At 40.3% G+C, this 18,367-nt stretch overlaps 1 protein-coding gene across 2 annotated transcripts in view; it reads right to left on the bottom strand.

Annotated features, from left to right (window-relative positions):
- Positions 1-14,739, bottom strand: part of tln2a (talin 2a) — a 51,866-nt gene extending 37,127 nt beyond the window's left edge. For both annotated transcript variants that reach the window (XM_034116993.1, XM_034116992.1), the window contains exons 1-15: positions 14,604-14,739; positions 13,862-13,959; positions 12,390-12,519; positions 11,835-11,987; positions 10,579-10,721; positions 10,134-10,261; positions 9,779-9,842; positions 9,569-9,673; positions 6,923-7,078; positions 5,577-5,678; positions 5,036-5,112; positions 2,477-2,657; positions 2,157-2,270; positions 1,836-1,944; positions 1,013-1,221 (exon numbers count right to left, since the gene is read on the bottom strand). In XM_034116993.1, coding sequence (XP_033972884.1) covers positions 1,013-1,221; positions 1,836-1,944; positions 2,157-2,270; positions 2,477-2,657; positions 5,036-5,112; positions 5,577-5,678; positions 6,923-7,078; positions 9,569-9,673; positions 9,779-9,842; positions 10,134-10,261; positions 10,579-10,721; positions 11,835-11,987; positions 12,390-12,519; positions 13,862-13,959; positions 14,604-14,739 — 1,905 coding nt within the window. The remainder of the gene's footprint in view (positions 1-1,012; positions 1,222-1,835; positions 1,945-2,156; positions 2,271-2,476; positions 2,658-5,035; positions 5,113-5,576; positions 5,679-6,922; positions 7,079-9,568; positions 9,674-9,778; positions 9,843-10,133; positions 10,262-10,578; positions 10,722-11,834; positions 11,988-12,389; positions 12,520-13,861; positions 13,960-14,603) is intronic.
- Positions 14,740-18,367: the final 3,628 nt, after the last annotated feature.

The following is an 18,367-nucleotide window of genomic DNA, read 5'->3' on the forward strand; positions in this document are numbered from 1 at the left end:
CGTGTAGGAAGATTAGCTTATTGCCATGGCATCAGCTACTGGGGATCCTTGAAGTTTACTTCAGGCTTCACGTAATCTTTCCAACTGCCCGCATGCATAATGCAGGAGTGTATAAGGATCAGCGTTGTCCCAAAGCTAGATGAACCCGTGCATTATGCAGATTACCAGCCAACAACTGTACAGTACATTAACTTCTGAATGATACTGCCACAACAACAAACTCCTAATAGACTTCAGTGAGAGCATTACAGTAAAATACAGACGGAAACAACATTAGCACAAAGTGTCTTTTACTTTTTAAAGTAAGTTCTGCTTTCACAAAAGCATGAAATGCCCTGCCATTCAGCCTAGCCACAGTCTGAGATCTTTTATTAAGACAGACCTGAACAATTCAGTTAGCCGCAGCCGGCCAGCATCAGAGGATGTTAATATAATTAGATTTAGTATGGAGGAACAGAAGAGACACTGCTTTATTAAGAGATGATAAATTGTGTCCGAGCAGAGCTGCTCCATGGCAAATTAGATTAACTTTTTAGGTTATCAATTTGGAAAGAAAAAAACATTGTGTGGAGTCAAATACACAGACAAAATCTGTATTTTAACCAACACAAATGAATAGTCTGCTTGCTGTATGGACTCAAAGCCAGGTTCAGGCTTCACTTTCACACATTTTTCTAGATTTTCTGTCCATTATCTACTCTTTCTATCTATGTGCCTTCCCTGCTTTCTCCATTTGATGTAAGCTCAATATGGTGGCCATTGTTGGTCTTCCCTTCACATTTCAATGTCTACAGTCATATTGACTATTATGTCGTTCAGACTTTACTTGCCATGACTTCAACATGAACCATCTGCAATCTACTGTATGTCACATATCCAAAAATCATAGGCAGGGAAAATCCTACACAGCTGGAGTAACAAGCTAAATAAAGAGAGATTGGTACCATACAAGATAGGACTGGTGGTGTTTTGACAAGACATGGTTTCATTATCTCAGTGTTTCTTTGCTCACCTCTCCAGAGGCCGGCTCCACAGCCTTCAGCAGGTCAGACACGGCCCCTGCGAGGGTCCTGGCAGCCCTCATCAGGTCATTACCTCCGCCCACGTCATCCTCCATCAGTGCAGCCAGCAGCTTCACACCCTTTGACATTTCTGTCAGGTTGGAGGAGATGGTGGTGATGGCGCAGCCCACGGCGGTGTAGTCTGTGTCAGTGGGATCGCCTGGGTATGGGGAGAGGGGACAGAATAATAAGGGCCATCAATAAAAGAACACTTATTTTAACCCAATTCAAAAGCATTATTGAGTCTTCTTAACATTCACTAACACTATCTACCTTGAAGTACTATTAAAGAAAGCATACACACATTAGTCAATTTTAGTTAAGGAATATTAGCAGGAGAATATTATAGAATAAATGAAAAAACAACCTACAGTATTTCAACTTGGAGGGTTTCAGAATGGCACATAGCCAATAGACACATCTACCAGTCTACATACACCAAACCACAGCAGGAAACAGGGACCTATAACATTTTATACAGAGCCTGAAACTATGTCAAGGAACACCAGACTGATGGGAAAGGTCTGCTTTAGTCTCTAATTAGCCAGATCATTTTAACTCTGGCACTCCTCAAATGTACTTGTAAAACTGTGGGCATGACTTAACACTTACTCTGGTTTCATTAAGCCTTCCTAAAACCCTCATAATTATTCCCACAAAGGCTTTTCAACAATACATAAAGTAGCTCTACTATCAAGATGTCTGCAGTGAATCAAAGCCTTGGTAGCCGACAAGCAGCGCATAAATCTGCTGAGTCATGCCAGTGCCACTCACCAGCTGTGAGATTGACGACAGAGGCGGTTCCTGCAGTGATGGCGTCCACCTGGGAGTGGATCTCATGCTTCGACTCATCCATCTTGTTCTGGATCCATACCTTGGATGCCTAGGTACACAGAGGGAGACCACAACAACATCATTATTTTTGCATGCTTGAAATTCATCTAAACATGGCTGTCATTCTGCAGACAGCTCTATTATTTATTACCATTTGTCACTATGATTTTCTGTTATGACTTTTTCATTTATCACATGCATAGGCAGTTATATATATTACAATAAAACGTGGTGTTACAGTGTGTGTGCACTGTACTGTACCATGTCCTGTCCCAGTGGGGGCAGGTCGTCCACCTCCCCTAGGTTGATCTGGGCCTTCTGCACAGCTTGCATACTGGTGTTGATGGTTCCCATTAAAGCCTGCTGTGCTGAACTCTATGCAAACAGGAAGACAAACAGGTTCATTTCTCACTGAATGCAGCCTTGAGGCATTTAAAAAAAAGCCTGCTTAGAAGATGATTGCACCCTTGTGAAGCTATTTGTAGCATGTGTCTAGTAGTGTGTGAGTGGCATACAGCGTCAATTTCATCACTGAGCAAAAAGACATCACATCACACTGAGTGCCAGTTTGCTGTTCTTACGAGAGGTGGCATGTGCCCGCGGTGCATCTGACCCATTGTGATCTGCTGCTGAGCAGACGGCATGGTGCCCATGCTGAGCGACTCTGTGCCGATGGAGCCGGAGCGAATCACCCCTGGCAGCGCCACCGAGCCATGCTCCATTCGGCCCACACGATTAAACTGCTGCTGAAGGATGGTGGACCTGCAGGCACATAATCAGGCAGTAAATAAAGCTTCTACAATGTTAAGGGAAAATCACCTGACCCTAAAACACCATGTTTTCAAAAGAAGTCCTGTCTGAAAGGGGGCATATTATTCTCAGTGTTTTGGTTCATACTAATAGTTTTGGTTCATACAACACATTTGCTTACTTTAAATGATTAGAAACACATTATTTTACGTTTATTATCGGTTTCATATGCCCTCTGTCTGAAACACTCTATTTTAGTGCACAGTCCTCCTCCAGAAAGTGTCCAGTCTGCTCTGAATATCTTGCGAGAAAATTAGGGTATGTACAAGTATTACAAATATAAAAAAGGTATATTCTAATAATCCTACATGTGACATATAGTAGGAAGGGTGGCCAAATCTGAAGGCTTGTTGAATTAACAAGTGAGCTTTTCATGATGTGTCACCTTTAAGTAGATTAATACACACAGCATGAAAATGTATCCAAAGTTTTCTTAAAGAGGGCAAATCTGGCAAGTTACATGTAATCATAATGATTTATATTTAAATCACACTCTCATTAAAGTTGAACTCAAGCTAGGAGAACCATATTTTGTGTGTGTAGAGTAACAGGGATCCGAGAATGAGCACTTTCAAAGCATGTTTTTCATATAGGTATTTATCACCAAAGGGAGTGAGGTGACGAAATCAATCAGTGGGAGTGATGATTAGTCATTATCCTCTCCACAAATTACTGGTCTCACAGCTTTACAAAAAGTTGTTCCAATCACAGTGAAGCATGAGGATGAAAATGTGAAATGAAAATGGGTATTTGGATGTAGCAAGATTAAATGTATTCAAAATTCAACATGTCAGTAATTCTGTCATGTTACCACATATAGACAAGGCAGTAGCTAAAACAAACCATAAGAATAACTAACAGCAGATAAATAGTCCTGCAAAAGGAAAGTAATAGGGACCACATTAGCTTAATGTCACAGATAGCCAAGCACAATTCAATGTAAAGGGAACACCATTTTGTTCCATTTCTCTAGGCTTTACATGGCCATGGAAACAGAGCCCGTACAGCCCAAAAAACGTTGGATTTTCTCTCATACAGACTTGAACAACTGAAGATTAAAAGCTAAATCCAATGGGAGGGATTTTTACCACCGAGCATTTGGCTGTGTTCGCTTCCTGATAGTGGGCCACTAACACAAAGCAGAGCGACATTGTAGAGTCTTCCCACTGTGTCCTTCTGGAAGACAGAGCTTTGTTTTGATTTTCCTCAGATAAGGCCTGCCAGTGTAACGCTTGCTATGTGTTTGCAGTATTAAAGACTTTTGCCTTCGGGCCTGCGCGCAAGCACAGATAAAAAGAAAAAAACACAATAACGATTACAGCAGAAGATCTCAGTTTAAAGCTGGAAAGCAATAAGCTATCAAATGGGGGGCTAGACATGAAAGGGGCTTCAGAGAGCCCACTGTGGATAAATGAGCTAATACACATCTAATCAGGAAATGTTCAGAGAGGGCCTTTGCTTTTCCAGTGCAGCAAAATGTCCTCATATAATGATTATCTCTCAGGATAAAGTCCAGCTGAGGAGTTGTTCATGCGGTGAAATGAGGTTCTGGAAGATGGATGTGTGATCTGCGGTCGAGGAAGGTGGTGAAAAGGAAATTGAAAAGGGACCCAGACTGATATTGTTTTTTTGATGGAATAATATGCAATAACTTTGTGTGATGCTATTGAGCACAAACCACCATCATACCGCCACTGGACTGTAACAACAATGTAATGCAGGGTTGTCTAAGGATTATCCCAAACCACTGCAAGTATTTCGTGCTGTAGTTTTATTCACATTTTATTGCTTTTGTAAAGACCACACTATGTGAGTATTTTGTTTTCTACAACTTTATTCTTATGGGCTGTTCTAAGGCAGTGCTGCTTGGAGCTCAATGTTAGCGTATGGATGCTAACATGCTTACAATGACACCACTAAAAGGCACATTTTTAGCAGTTATAATGTTCATCATGTTAGCATGCTAAAATTTGCTAGATAGCACTAAACACATAGGCAAGGCAAGTTTATTTATATAGCACCTTTCAACACAAGGCAATTCAAAGTGCTTTCCAAAAAGGAAAGACATTAAGAAAATGGCATTTAAAAACAGTCATTAAAAAGCAAAGATAATAAAATAAACATTAAAAGAAAAAAAACATGGATAAAAGCACATTTTGGATGTCACGACCAAAACATCAGACAGATTGAGTTATTACAGATATTTCCTTGGAAACCCCAAATGCTTGTACCATATTTTCAGTTGTTGAGTCAAAGGCTCATATCCACTGAGCCATGCTGCTTTCAAGCCTTAGAGGTCAAAACACTTTACTAGTTAAATATTTACTCACTTTTTCGGGGAGACGGATTCCTCAAGCATGGTCGACTCCTCATCGCCTTCTAAGCCAAAGCGGTCCTTGCTTTGCTTCTGCAGCACAGAGAAAAATACAGCAAATATTAGTTTCAAAAGAAGTGCTGGGGTTTAAAACAACAACCCTGAGGGAACCTAAATGTTACATTGACTGTAGTATAAAACAACCTGGGCCCAAATTCATCACACGATTGAAATGAATCTCCATTTGACATATACGTAAGTATATTTGAAAGAATTAGATTCCACAGATTAAGGTGATTTAAACTAAAATGTCAACCATACTAAAGCTTAACAGTGTGCAACTTTTTTAACTGCGGGGATAAAGACAGATCAAATATGTTTGCAGAAAATAGCTATCTGAGTTTTTGCAGTGTACCTGTGCCGGATGAGCCCAGCTGTCTTGTACTTGTTTTTATTCAAAAACAGCTGTCTAACACAGCAGCCTGAGCATATCAACAGATATGAGACTTTATCGAGCCATTATGATTCATCAGGGTCTCCAGAGATGAATGTCTCACCTTTTTGAGGATGATGTCGATGTAACCGGCAATGAGCTGAGAGATCTGTTCCCCTTCAGTGGTCTGCACTGAGTAATAGCTTTCCTGGTATTCCCCAAAGTCCTACACAAACACAGAGTCAAATCTTAAACATGCATTTTCATTGGCAAGTAAGGAAAGTAACCGATGCAGTGCTTATGTATAGAATATGAGGATTTACTGCGCGGATTAATGTGTAGCCAGGCTAGTGTCAGATACTGTAAGTACTACATATTGTGTTGGACATGAAACCGCTGCAACATACAGAGAGTGGGATAAATCCAAGAAGCATGTTGGAGCAGATTTTATGTAGGATCCGAGCAGAATTAAATTAATCCGGAACATTTTTTGAGTAAAGCTCTGTACACGTCACATGGGCACACTATACATACAGTATATCCAATGGGGTTGCAGGGTGATTCTATCCAATTTACAATGGGCTGAAATCTATGACTCCTTAAACGAGTGAACGACAAATCAAATCCATTTTGAATCCAACTGTAACAAGAACACAGAGCCTAAACCGAAAGACACTCTAATGAATTAACAGGAAGAAAGAGAAAGCATGTTAATTTAATAAAGACAGAGCATCGACCAGATCTGAAAGATTAAATCCAAGTTGCTCATTGACTCCGAGTGCAGACACAAAGGAGAGATATTGACAGGGAAGACAAAGGACTGTGTTCAATAACTGAGGTGGGCGAGGGAGTGAAAGGACAGCCTGAGCACTACAGTGATTGTTTAATGGCCACTGCAGGGAACAGTTGGGTTTTTACTGTGAGTCTGTCCTCATTTACTAGTGTGGACAGAATGAATACAAGATTAAATAGGCTGAAAGAACAAAGCCGGCTGTATCAAATAATGGTGAAAAATTATATAGATCAGTAAAAATCCTGGAGGGCCTGTAAAACCCCTCGGGGCCTCCAGGGGTTATGGGTTAGCGACTATGGACTGCATTTTTCCAGGGTTATTTTTAAGATGTTTCTGCCCCATTGAATCACACACGAGGACGATGGAAACGACAAAAGTGAGCAGATAAGATGTCAAACTGATCAAGGGGAACACAGATCAGAGGCCAGGAGGTTGAAGACTTCGGTCTGTTTTTAAGCTTAAAATGAATAAAGGTTGAGGTACAGTGTGGTCTCGCAGGACTGTGGAATGTGTGAGCTACTGCAAATGACTATTTGATGAGGTGAGCTAACAACGCAATAGAGTTTGTGGTTTTTTCTATTCTTCATCTCTACCCTTATCCTCTGGTGCTGATAGACACTGATTAAAAGCCAGATCAGTGTCCAGTTAGATGTATTTTTGCAGAACGTGTGTCTTACCAGGGTGAAGCTCTTGGGCGACGCAGCCCACCTCTTCACCGTGGTGAGGGGCCACTCCTGAACCACGTCTTTGGTCTTCTCCTCCACTCTCATCACAGACTCTTTGGTGATCCCCAGGAGCCGCGGCACCAGCTTGTTCTTACTCTTCATCTTTTCCTGAAAAAATCAACTTTCTGGTAAACTTTCAAAATGTGTCACAGTTACATTATGTTGCAACCAGGGTTGGATGCACATATATAATCAGGTGATGGCTCATTGAGAAATATGTCAACCTACTTTCAGCTTTGCTTAGAAGTGTGTATCTTCTTCAGGATGCAGCTAGTTTATTAGACAATCTTGTCATTACTAGGCTCTGGGGGTTTTATTTTCAGTCAAAGATTTTTAACATAGCGGTCTGAGATTTGTAATGGATGAGTTTAACAATGCACTATGTAGACTAGTAAATAAGTGAGCTGCTTTTTCCTGTCCGTTGGAAGTGATCTGCACTCTTTGCTCTATGTTCATATGGCCCCTTTAAAAAAGTGTTTTTAATGTTTTATTACTGCTGCAATGGCTTCACATGATAAGTTAACTTGACAAAAAAACATTAATTTTGCTTCATTTAGATTTGTTTTCATTTAAGATTTTTTGCTTTCAGGTCATTTGTGTCATCTCTCATAGGATCACATTGTATTAATGTACTAAACCAACAAGACACCAAACCTCATGATACAAAAACAAATGTCATTTTTTTCTTTTCTTGAGTGAACAATTCATTTCATCTTTCATTTTAATTTAAACCGGCTTGATAAGGACATTACTTGAATAAAGACCGATTAACACTCCAAGCAACATACTTAAATTCAAAGGCCTAGCCGCTTCAACTTGTATTTTGCTGTCACACTGATCTGCCAAGATGGGTATTCATCCGTCTAACCAGTTAAAGAAACAAAAACACATTTTTCCCTGTTAGTAATTATAGCGTAACGTCTTAATCATGTCTTTATCTGCCTGTCAGAAACTCTCAACCTCCCCTGCATTCACTAAGCCTCTAATGTCATACTCCAGTCGCTCTGTGAGCTGACAGAACAGCTGACTTCTTCTCCTTTCCCTTCATGGACAGTGAAAGTGTTTCTCCAGGAGCTGCAGTGTGTGAGCAGATGGACAGACTGTGATGGGGTGTGACGTGAGGGCAGAGAGGTGAGTTGTGTAAAAATCCTGGAGGGCCTGTAAAACCCCTCGGGGCCTCCAGGGGTTATGGGTTAGCGACTATGGACTGCATTTTTCCAGGGTTATTTTTAAGATGTTTCTGCCCCATTGAATCACACTCGAGGACGATGGAAACGACAAAAGTGAGCAGATAAGATGTCAAACTGACCAAGGGGAACACAGATCGGAGGCCAGGAGGTTGAAGATTTGTGTGTTTTTACGCTTAAAAGGAATAAAAGTTGAGGTACAGTGTGGTCTCGCAGGACTGTGGAATGTGTGAGCTCTGAGGTGAGCTCACAACCTAATAGAGTTTGTGTTATTTCTATACTTCATCTCCACCCTTATCCTCTGGTGCCGAAAGATACTGATTAAAAGCCAGGAACTGTCTGGCAGAGAGTCAGTAAGTGACTTTTTTTCCTAAGCAATTACCAGAAAGGATGTCATTTTCAAAAAAATCTCAGCAATGAAGCCAGAAGAGGTGACAATTGGACAGAGATGTATCAATACAGACAGGGAGGTTTCCCATGGCTTTATGCAGGATTTCGTCTTGGTGACAAATAACGTGAGGCAAAAGAAATCTGCCAATTGCTGTCAGCACGATGGCAGCTCGACTTGGTTTGCCGGTGCGATGTCTCCTAGTCTCCCTTATTTACTCCACTTCTGTGTATGTGTATGTGTATGTGTATGTGTATGTGTATGTGTATGTGTGTGTGTGTGTGTGTGTGTGTGTGTGTGTGTGTGTGTGTGTGCGTGTGTGTGTGTGTGGTAAGAGAGGAGAGATGATGGTCAATGTATGGCATGCAAAAAGCCAAAGGTTCATTCATATGCATTTTTTTCTCTTAGTTTTTTTACATTTACAGATATAATGGATGGAAATGAATGATTTGGTATCTGTAAGAATAGTTGCGTGAAAAAAGGCTGTACTGTTCAACCCAATTTAAAAACGATAGAAAGCTGTATGTATGCATCATTTCCCCCCCCAATTAAAAATGTTATAAAGAAAAACATAATCGCTATTTAAAGATTATTGTAAATAACGAAAGAAAAATGTTAATTAGCAATGAGTGATTATTGCTAACCTCATTGGCAGTTTTTTCCGGCCCTAATTATTTCCCTCTTGGTTCAGAAGACATTTTCAAAGTTCAGGTGGACACAGAAAATGTCCCCACCAGCTGAGACCTGCCCTCAAACTCTTTATCCTTTTCACACCAAGCTCAAAGAGCGTATTTCACACTCAGGAGATAAAAGGCTCTTGCTATATTTCCACCAGTTCATAAAATCTGCGTCCACTTTAAAAACAAATCTATTTTAAAAACAGGAGAAAATAACTGCAGGCTAAGTTTTTCTCATTTCGAAGGCAGATGATCTTTTTATGGAATACAATGGTGCGGGGATACCTCATTAAAATTGTATATTTTTGTGAATTCACTAAAAATAAATAATAAAATAAAGACTTACTTTGACCAGGAAGAAGGAGACGCCATATGTCCGCAGAGACCGCGCCAGTTTGACATATTTCACTTTTGTTTCGATTTCTGTAATTTCTCCACAGTCCTTGTGATCCTGCAGTTTGGAGCATACATGTATTTAGCCTCTGAAAAACTACTGCTTGATTGTCAAATGTGTTAACGTAAAACAACCATTTTCTAAAAAGGTTAGGAAACTAACTTGGAATATTTTCTTCTCCGATCCTTTCTGCTTGATGTATTCTTTGGGTAGGAACTCCTTCAGGCTAAGAAAATGGAAAAAGAGAAGCTGAAGTTTGAACAGACATTTTCTTCTGCTACTGCCCTAAAACTCAGAAGAACAATCAATTCTCCCGAACAACAAACCTGGATTTGTAAAAGGAAAAAAATGTTTCTATACCTCCATGAAAGATTGAACTTTTTCACTTTAAGTCAGTTTTCTGACCCAAACGAGTTCTACACCTAATATTTGGCAAATAATCTGGAGTAAAAAAAGCTTATTTGCAACTACTCAATATGGGCTTAATCTACAACACTGAGAACAATGAAAGGCTCACTCTAAGAATCCAGGCTTGTGTTTATGCTCTATGTGAGGTCCAAACTGGATCTGGGCCTGAATGCCTGCGAACTGGCAGGCCTTGTCAAACGATACGGGGTGAGAACCGTTAAGGATGTCATCTCGAGCCTGAAAGACAAACCAAACCTTTCATTATTTGGGGTAAAGGTAAAAATACAAAACATTTGAGAAGGTATTCAATTATACCTATTGATAAAGTATCTGCACTCAAGTTAATTATATTAAGACTATATAAAAAGGTTTGTAAGAATCACTAATTTCATTAAAAGGTATTCAAATGTTATATCATTGCACATTTTCGGAAGCCTTTTGTCAACATTAGGTGAAAATGAAGAAAATAGATATCAGTGTATATCCTCTGGTTTGTAGTTATACTAATTAAGTGTGGTAAATATGAGATGGAATAAAAAGTTTGAGGGTCAGACCTGAACGTAAAGCAGATTGAGTTGGACAGGATCTCTGGAGTCCACGTTCTGGTCCGAGTAGAAGAACTTGCGTCTGAGCAGAAGAGTCTCGTTCTCGTCCACGCCTTGCTCTCTGAACGTCCTGCTGTGGTCCAGCCAGTTCACTGACAACACAAAAACACAGCACAGGAATCAGTTAATAAATACATCTAGATATGCATACTGTATCAGTTAACAATGATCCAAACTGTGCAGTTGAGGAGAAAGACAAGGATATAAGCAATAAGAAATACAACATTTATCTTCGTAGGTTCTCAACCTTTATGAGTAGTGTCTCCAAAAAGAATCAGGGAATTGTCCAAACTGTGACCTTGACCTCCCCCTGACCTGCTGGAAATCCCCCCCTTCAGAAACGCATGTGCTTCCACCCTTTGACTCTCACAAATACACTCAATTAAATATATTTTTAAGGCAAATTCAATCCCTGATGATGCAATGTAATGTTAAAGCCATTCCCCAGTCAAAAATCTGTTAATGTTTATTTATGACATCATTTTATTTTTTTCTCTACAACCATCTGGCGACCCCCAGAAATTATCTTGCGACCCCCAGGGTTGAGAACAACTGATGTTAATTACATGACCGTCATCTCCAAAACATTTCCATTAGTCCTCCACGATCTTTTCCTACTAGCTCTCCTCTCTCTCTCTCTCTCTTGGCTTTGCGTCTGAGTTTTCCCTGACGTCCAGTTCTAATAAAAGTCAAAGAGGTTCCAAAAGTGTACACTGAACTGTGTAATGATATGTACGGACGTGTGAGGCATTTCTAAATAGAGTCTAATGAGTGGAACTGTCGTACTACGCTTCACTGGCTCCAGTCAACATCTACAAATATCTGAAGGTTGACCAAAGGAAACATTTTCCCTCAACTATGCTGTCAAAAATGCCAAGTGAACGGAAAAGTATCTTGAAGTTAACTTTAGTTCAAGGCAGAATTCGGGATATATTGATGTGAACAAGATAGTGTCGGGGCTGAGCACAATGTGCAGCCTCGGGGTCAAGAGATTTAAATGTACTGCTCCCACAGAAGTTGGTAGACATCAAAGTAAGCTGTTAAAATGTGCTATTTAATACCCACTGTGAAATGAAATAAAAGTGTAAGTGCATTATGATTTTGTTAAGAGGGGAAAAAACTCATGACCCAGAAGGGCAGGCCGACCACTTTAATTACCGACTTCAACTACACCATCAGGTCAAAGGTCACTCTACTGAACTCACAGTCGTCGTCTGTGTGTAGTTTGGCTTTCAGCTTCTCCATTTTTCTCTCGTCTCGCAGCAGCGTCCTGTCTTTCTTCAGCGTGCCCATCCCATCCTCCTTCTTCTCCTCCACAGTCTCCTGGATCACAGAGTATTCTTCATAGTTTGTGATTCCTGTAATCAAAAAGACAAAAAAATGTAAATAAAAAAATCACCCACAATATCCCCCAGATGGATACATGTTTGATTTAACAGGATTGTTTTCTTAGTGTTTAACAACTGTCTCTGTGGTTTACATTCACATTTGTGTTTGCAAAAGCTCTTGTTAAGCAAACTAATACAAATTGTTCATTTAATTGATTCCCATTCTGTTTATTTTCCAATGATAGAGTGAACTATCTGCATGTTTTGAACAGATTTGATTGGAAAAACACTTCAATTCAAATGTTGTTTTAACACTGAATGAAAATGTCTTTAAAGGCTTACTAATGGGCAAGTAACAGTTCTGAAAAGGTGCTACCCATACAGCAGAGCTCAAAAGCAACAAGAAAAGGGCCAAAGTAAGAAACTATATACCTATTCTACTGCATATAGTCACAAGCAGCTCTCCCACTGTTTTGGAGTCGTCCACCATGATGGTTTTAACGGCCCCATCCAACATTTTGATTTTCTGGGGCCTCTGCTTCTTCTTGTATTCAAGGATGTCCTGTTCAAAGACAAAGGACAGAGAAAGAGGAGAGAGGAATGCATGAATTAAATGAAAGAGAGAAAGAGCCGGAGAGGCTGAGAAAGTACCCGCAGAGAAAATGATCAAATGCATCCAGGTTGCATGTAGAGAGGGGAGAATATAGCCCAGAAAACCTTATTTAACGGCTGCCTATCACAGCCAGCTGCTCCCTTCCAATCCCAACAATGAGCAGAGATTTGGCTCAGAATAATTGGTCACAGTCATGCATTCTACCTGGGTTGCCTTTGGTGGATTTGAGGAGGAGAACCCATTTAGAGCTGCAAAAGCAACCCCACAGATGTACAGAGAGGCAGCACTACATGACACACAGAGTCCCCCAGGCGTCTGGCAGCGGGGCTCAGAGACTGGCGCTGGATCTACTGCTGATCTTCTTTAGAATCACTCTTTTAAAGCTCCCTCTTTTCGCTTTATATCCAATTTCATCATGTGTGCAGCTTGTTTCTTCTGATCTGGTTTAAGTATTTTGGTAAAACCACTGAGATCTCAAAAGTGTTGAAAGAAATCCCTTAAAACTGGATGAAAGTTAATTGATGACATCTTCATCCAGCAAACTCAATGCACACGGATACTACATTATTAGATGAAACGGAACATTACCTTGATATAAATTATGGATTTCTCTAGGTTTGATTATTTTTGAAAACATTTAGGCTAATGGTAGAAACAATACAAATACAAAAATGGAATTTGTGATTTTTAGACATTTAAATCCTGAAATGCTATTCATTTAAATCAATTAAATTCAATTGTTGATATTTTTCTCATCATAAAGCTTTTTGTTAAAGGTGGGGTAGGTAAGTTTGAGAAACCAGCTCGAGATCGCTAGAATTTGAAAATACACAACCGGAGAAAATCTGCCACTTCCTTACAGAGCCCCTCCTCCAACACACACGAACGTGCACATGACCAATGAGGGCACGAGATAAGTTTGTGCACAGATGGAAGGCTGACAGGCAGGTAGGCCATCCAGTTATTTTAGCCGGGCCGGCTAAAATGATTGGTCGTGCTTTTTACAGTACTACGGCTTCCACAGATGACATTTTTTATGGATTTTTTGTCAAAGCACTTAAGATATTCATTGCTATCGGGATGTTAAGAGCATTCCATGGAATATAACAAAAAGTGTATCTCGAGCCGGTTTCTCAAACTTACCTACCCTACCTTTAATGATCTATTTAAATACAAATCATCACATTGTGCTTTTCCTTGTTCGTAGTTGTATATCTGAGTACGGTATATACGCCTTCTGTGAAGAAGATAAACAGTGTGTGTGTTGGGCGAACAGCTTGTTTGTTTTTACCCCACTGCGTAGCATGTAGTAATCGAGCGTTCTTCCGGACTCCAGCCAGATTCCTTTTCTGGGGTCTTCATCAGACAGAAACAGGCCATAGTCTGAAGCTGGAGCAGTGAGGAGAAACAACAGAATTAGCATTAGCATTGCATTCTCTCAACTAGTCTGCTAACATGCTAATGCTGTCAGGTGGAACAGTGATATTGGACCCTGCCAACCTATTCTGATCACTACTTGTATACTTTACGCGAGTAGTGAAAGTTGGCAAGCTGTGATTTATGGGGGCCGAGTGTGGCATCTCGGTCAAGTCAAGTTAAGAATGTATGATATGTTCGCACAGACGAAAATAGCATATAGTCTAATCCCAGCATTAGACAATATTATATATTATCCAAGACCGGTAAGAGTGGAATCTGAGGGTCATGACAAAGGTATAAAAGTCGTAACTATTATGAATGAGATTCTTTTCCTAAAATGTTAATTCCCATGTTTTGTATTTTTTATTCCAAGTCTATTTAGATTATTTAGTTTGTGAGCCCCAGGACATCCATCCGCTAAACAGTCAATTTGAAGTACTAATCTGCAAAATAAGATAAATGTTGTAAATACACAAGGTACACAGTTCTGTGAATAATAACAAACATATTCTGTATTACTCTCGTTGATACACTGAGTTCATAATCTCCCTTGAATGCCTGTTTTTTTTTTTTACCTTTTACCCCACATTCAGTGTCCTTTTTATCATTCTCACCCTGTCCAGCCTGAGCCTCAGGGACTCTCTCTCTGATGATCCTACAGGCGTCATAAATGGCTGTGGATGGCTCAAACTGCATCGTCTTCACCACATTGCACTGGCGAATGCAGATTTTCAGCGACAGCACCACCATCTTGGCAGGCGGTGTGGGGGGGGGGGGGGGGGCTGCAGCTACACCTATGCAAGAGGAGGAGGACAGAGAGGGGAAGGACAGAGGAGCAGAGGGTGAGTTTAATGCATCACACTCATCAAGGAAGTCCAAAACGTGAGCACAGTGATGAAACTCATTGACTGTGAAGAACGAGCCAGATGTTGGGGAAGAATTACTTTCCTGTTGTTATACAGAGGGAGCATACACTACTCTCAGTCTGATACACATTTCTCTTGCAAATGGGGTAATTATGATGCTCAAATTGAATATACTACGTGTTACATTAATCCACTTTGCCATTGCTGCTATGGTTGATAAAATAGGTAACATGCTATTTATATTTTCTAACTAAAGCCATTTATCTCTTCACTTATCTGCCCTTTCTTGAAGTCAGGCATGCTGTTATGTTACACACAAGCTAACACTCACACACACACAAACATAAAATAATTATTTCCCTCACACGGTCATAAACGATGACATTTTATGAATGTGGGGAAAGTGCTAACTTGTGCACAGTGAGGCCATTGTTATGCTTCATAAAGCAAAAAGAGCCGACAACAAATGTATCACTTTTTGAGAACGACCCATCTGGTCTCTGCCGGGGACAAAGAACAGACTCTGAATGATCTGAGCAAGAGACTTTAAAAGATCAAATAAAGCAACAAAACCACTCGCAACAACTGGAACTGGAGAAACAGCTCTGCACTGGATACATTTTTATATTAGATATAGGATGAAATAAACCACTTCTTAAACATCACACTACTCAAAACTGTTTCTTTCCGAGTGGAAAAACACATCGAAAAGAGTCTGTATATGTGATGATGATGATGATGATGATGATGTGTGTTCAGAAGCAGCAAAGCCATTTCCTGCTTTTCATCTTCTGAAGTTTAAGTCAGTATTTAACTGCTCGATGAGTTGTGTAAACAATTATTTGCCAAGAAGTTCACCACATTAATTAAAAGGGTGGTGATATGTACTGCCCCCAAGTGGCCAACAAATAAAAGGGGTGTTGATTTAAATATGAATGATACGATTTGGCACAGCTGAGGTTCTCAAAGATTAAATGCAAGAGGAAGAAGAAAGCAGTGAGCTCCCTAACAGAACACCTCCTGTGTGGGATAAACAGGAACACAAAGCCCCTCTGTGTGTGGGGGTCAAAGGTGAGGGGTCAGTCAGGGTCATGGCTGAAGTACACAGACGGCCCCTCATCTGCTCCGAGGCTTCTGACCCTCACCCAGACGTTCAGAATCTGGTTCCTATGTGAGATGTGTTCACATACAGGAGAGAAGGTGTTTGTCTGGCACACAATGTTGACACTCCTCCACAGTGTCTGGAAGCTAGTGGGTGAAAGATTACAACTAAACACTATCTAAACTGTATACATATTTGTATACATATTTTTATATATTTGTTTTTGTATTCGGGATTGTGGGAAATGGTATTTTGATCTCTCCGTCTGTACCATGGTCTGTACACACAAACTGAAAGATTGACAATAAAGTTGACTTTGACTATCTAAGGATGTTTAAAAAGAGTTAAGTATTTAGCTGTACCATGAAACTCCTCTATAGCAGATCAACATGTGTTCTTCTTTTCTTTTGGGTCTTACGGACCGTCTACACAGCAGCGTTAAAAAAATCTTGAAACGCTTCTGCCCATTCACTTTGAATGGGGTGACGTCACTTTCCCTCACTTTTCGCCGAACTGCATTGTGGGCAGGCGAGCGGAGATTTTCAGGATTTTCAGGATTCAAAGTTGAGCAATGTTCAACTTTTGAGGCTGAGGTGGAAGCGTCAGCCAATCAAATCCCGTGCACGCAAATCTGACAGTTCAAGCTCTAGCCAATCAAACGGCGTGTATGCTGGGAGAGACATACCGCAGGTAATTTCCTCATATTCCAAAAAATGGAGGAGAAATTAGCGGTAGCGAATCAATCACCCGGTGCTTTATGACCAGACCTACCGGGATATAAACCGGAGGAGCCAGGCATGGAGGGAGGTGGCAGAGACAGTGGTAGGTTTTCGCCTGTTTTGGGAGTTTATATCCAGTTTACTTCGGGCTTTTTTGCTTCGTATGTCGCGGGCGGGAGATTCATGTGATTGGTTGTTCGTGCCTTGCTCGCAAAAAATCCTCAAGCTTCAGATACGCCCACCTCCAAGATTTTTTTAACGCTGCTGTGTAGACGGTCCGTTACAGTAATACAGTTCTGATTGTTGCATTATGCTTTAGTTGCACTTTGTTTTAGGAACGGTCGAGCCAGGGATTCTAATCCAACATACTTGGTCAAACTCAGCTCATATATCCTGAGTGTCAGCTAGCTCCATGTGTGCACAATAAACCACAACTGAGTTCATATACTGTACAGCCCGGGCTCTGTACATCGGAAACTAAGATAGCATCTTGGACCGAGCCAAACTACATTATGTCAACTAATTAGAAAAAGAGGTGTGTGTATTTGTGCACGGACAAGTGAATTTAAAGGTAGTTGGAGCTAGAGGAAGAGTAAATGTATTGCTAGTAATCAAAACATTTTCTACAGGATCTCTGAACCAACCTTTCATTAGTCTCAGTTATTGCTTTTGGGCTCTGTCTCGAGCTTCGGTTGATATATGGATTGGACCACAACCAAACACTTTTTTTTTTTTTACAATCAGTCACTCTATGAGAGCCTGCTTTAGTGATTCCCTTATAAGAATAGACAGAACTACAAAAAGAATCAAATTAGTATATAAGCTATTTTCAAAATACTTCAAATCCTGTATTGTCCTATAACTAAGCACCACCATCTGGAGACACGATTATGTTTCTTCTGTTTTGATTTGATCACAGACTGCCGCCTGAGGGTCTATATTTTTCACCTGTTGGGTTGTATTTGTTCGCCTCCACAAACAGACAGAAATAATCTGATATTTTTCATTTAGACTGTAATCACTGCATCTCTGCCACGAGACGAGCAGCAGGAAGAAGAGATGAGATAAGAGGTAGCAATGAGGAAAGAACATGATGAACTAATTACAGGTTTGGCTGCCATGACCACAGAGTAAGAAATATAGAGATAACGGTATCATGGCTGTGTCTCTACAAACGGGGCCATCACTAACAGTAGATTTGTTAGCCACATCATGGTTTCATATCCTTTACTTTGCTGCAATCCACGGCACCCTGAGGTGCTTCTGAATTCAACTGTAAATGTTAAATAAACCAGCAGGGCTGCAAGTTATTTGATTTATTTTTTCGCAATGATATCCTTTCATTACATCCATGTTGATTTAACTCATGATAAAAACAGCTTTAAGCCAATACACATACAGTATGAGCATATTTTTGACTTGTGTTGGTCAACCCTTTATAATTTTATGAATCAGACAAAAAAAAACAGTACAATATCATACCAAAGAGTAAAAATCTACTTAATACTGCACGCCAATGAGTCCTTGCCATTTGACATCTCTTGTCCTTCATGAAGTTTTTGTTAGCCATGACTTGCATTAATTAGTTTCATAGCTAGTAGATGACATAACAACTGAACAAATACCACAACATATTTTCTTCATCAATATGATGCAGCCAATGTAACCCTGACCCAACAGGCCGTTCTACT

This window comes from Trematomus bernacchii, unplaced genomic scaffold (genome assembly GCF_902827165.1).
Source record: "Trematomus bernacchii unplaced genomic scaffold, fTreBer1.1, whole genome shotgun sequence".
In the NCBI taxonomy this organism is placed as follows: Eukaryota; Metazoa; Chordata; class Actinopteri; order Perciformes; family Nototheniidae; genus Trematomus; species Trematomus bernacchii.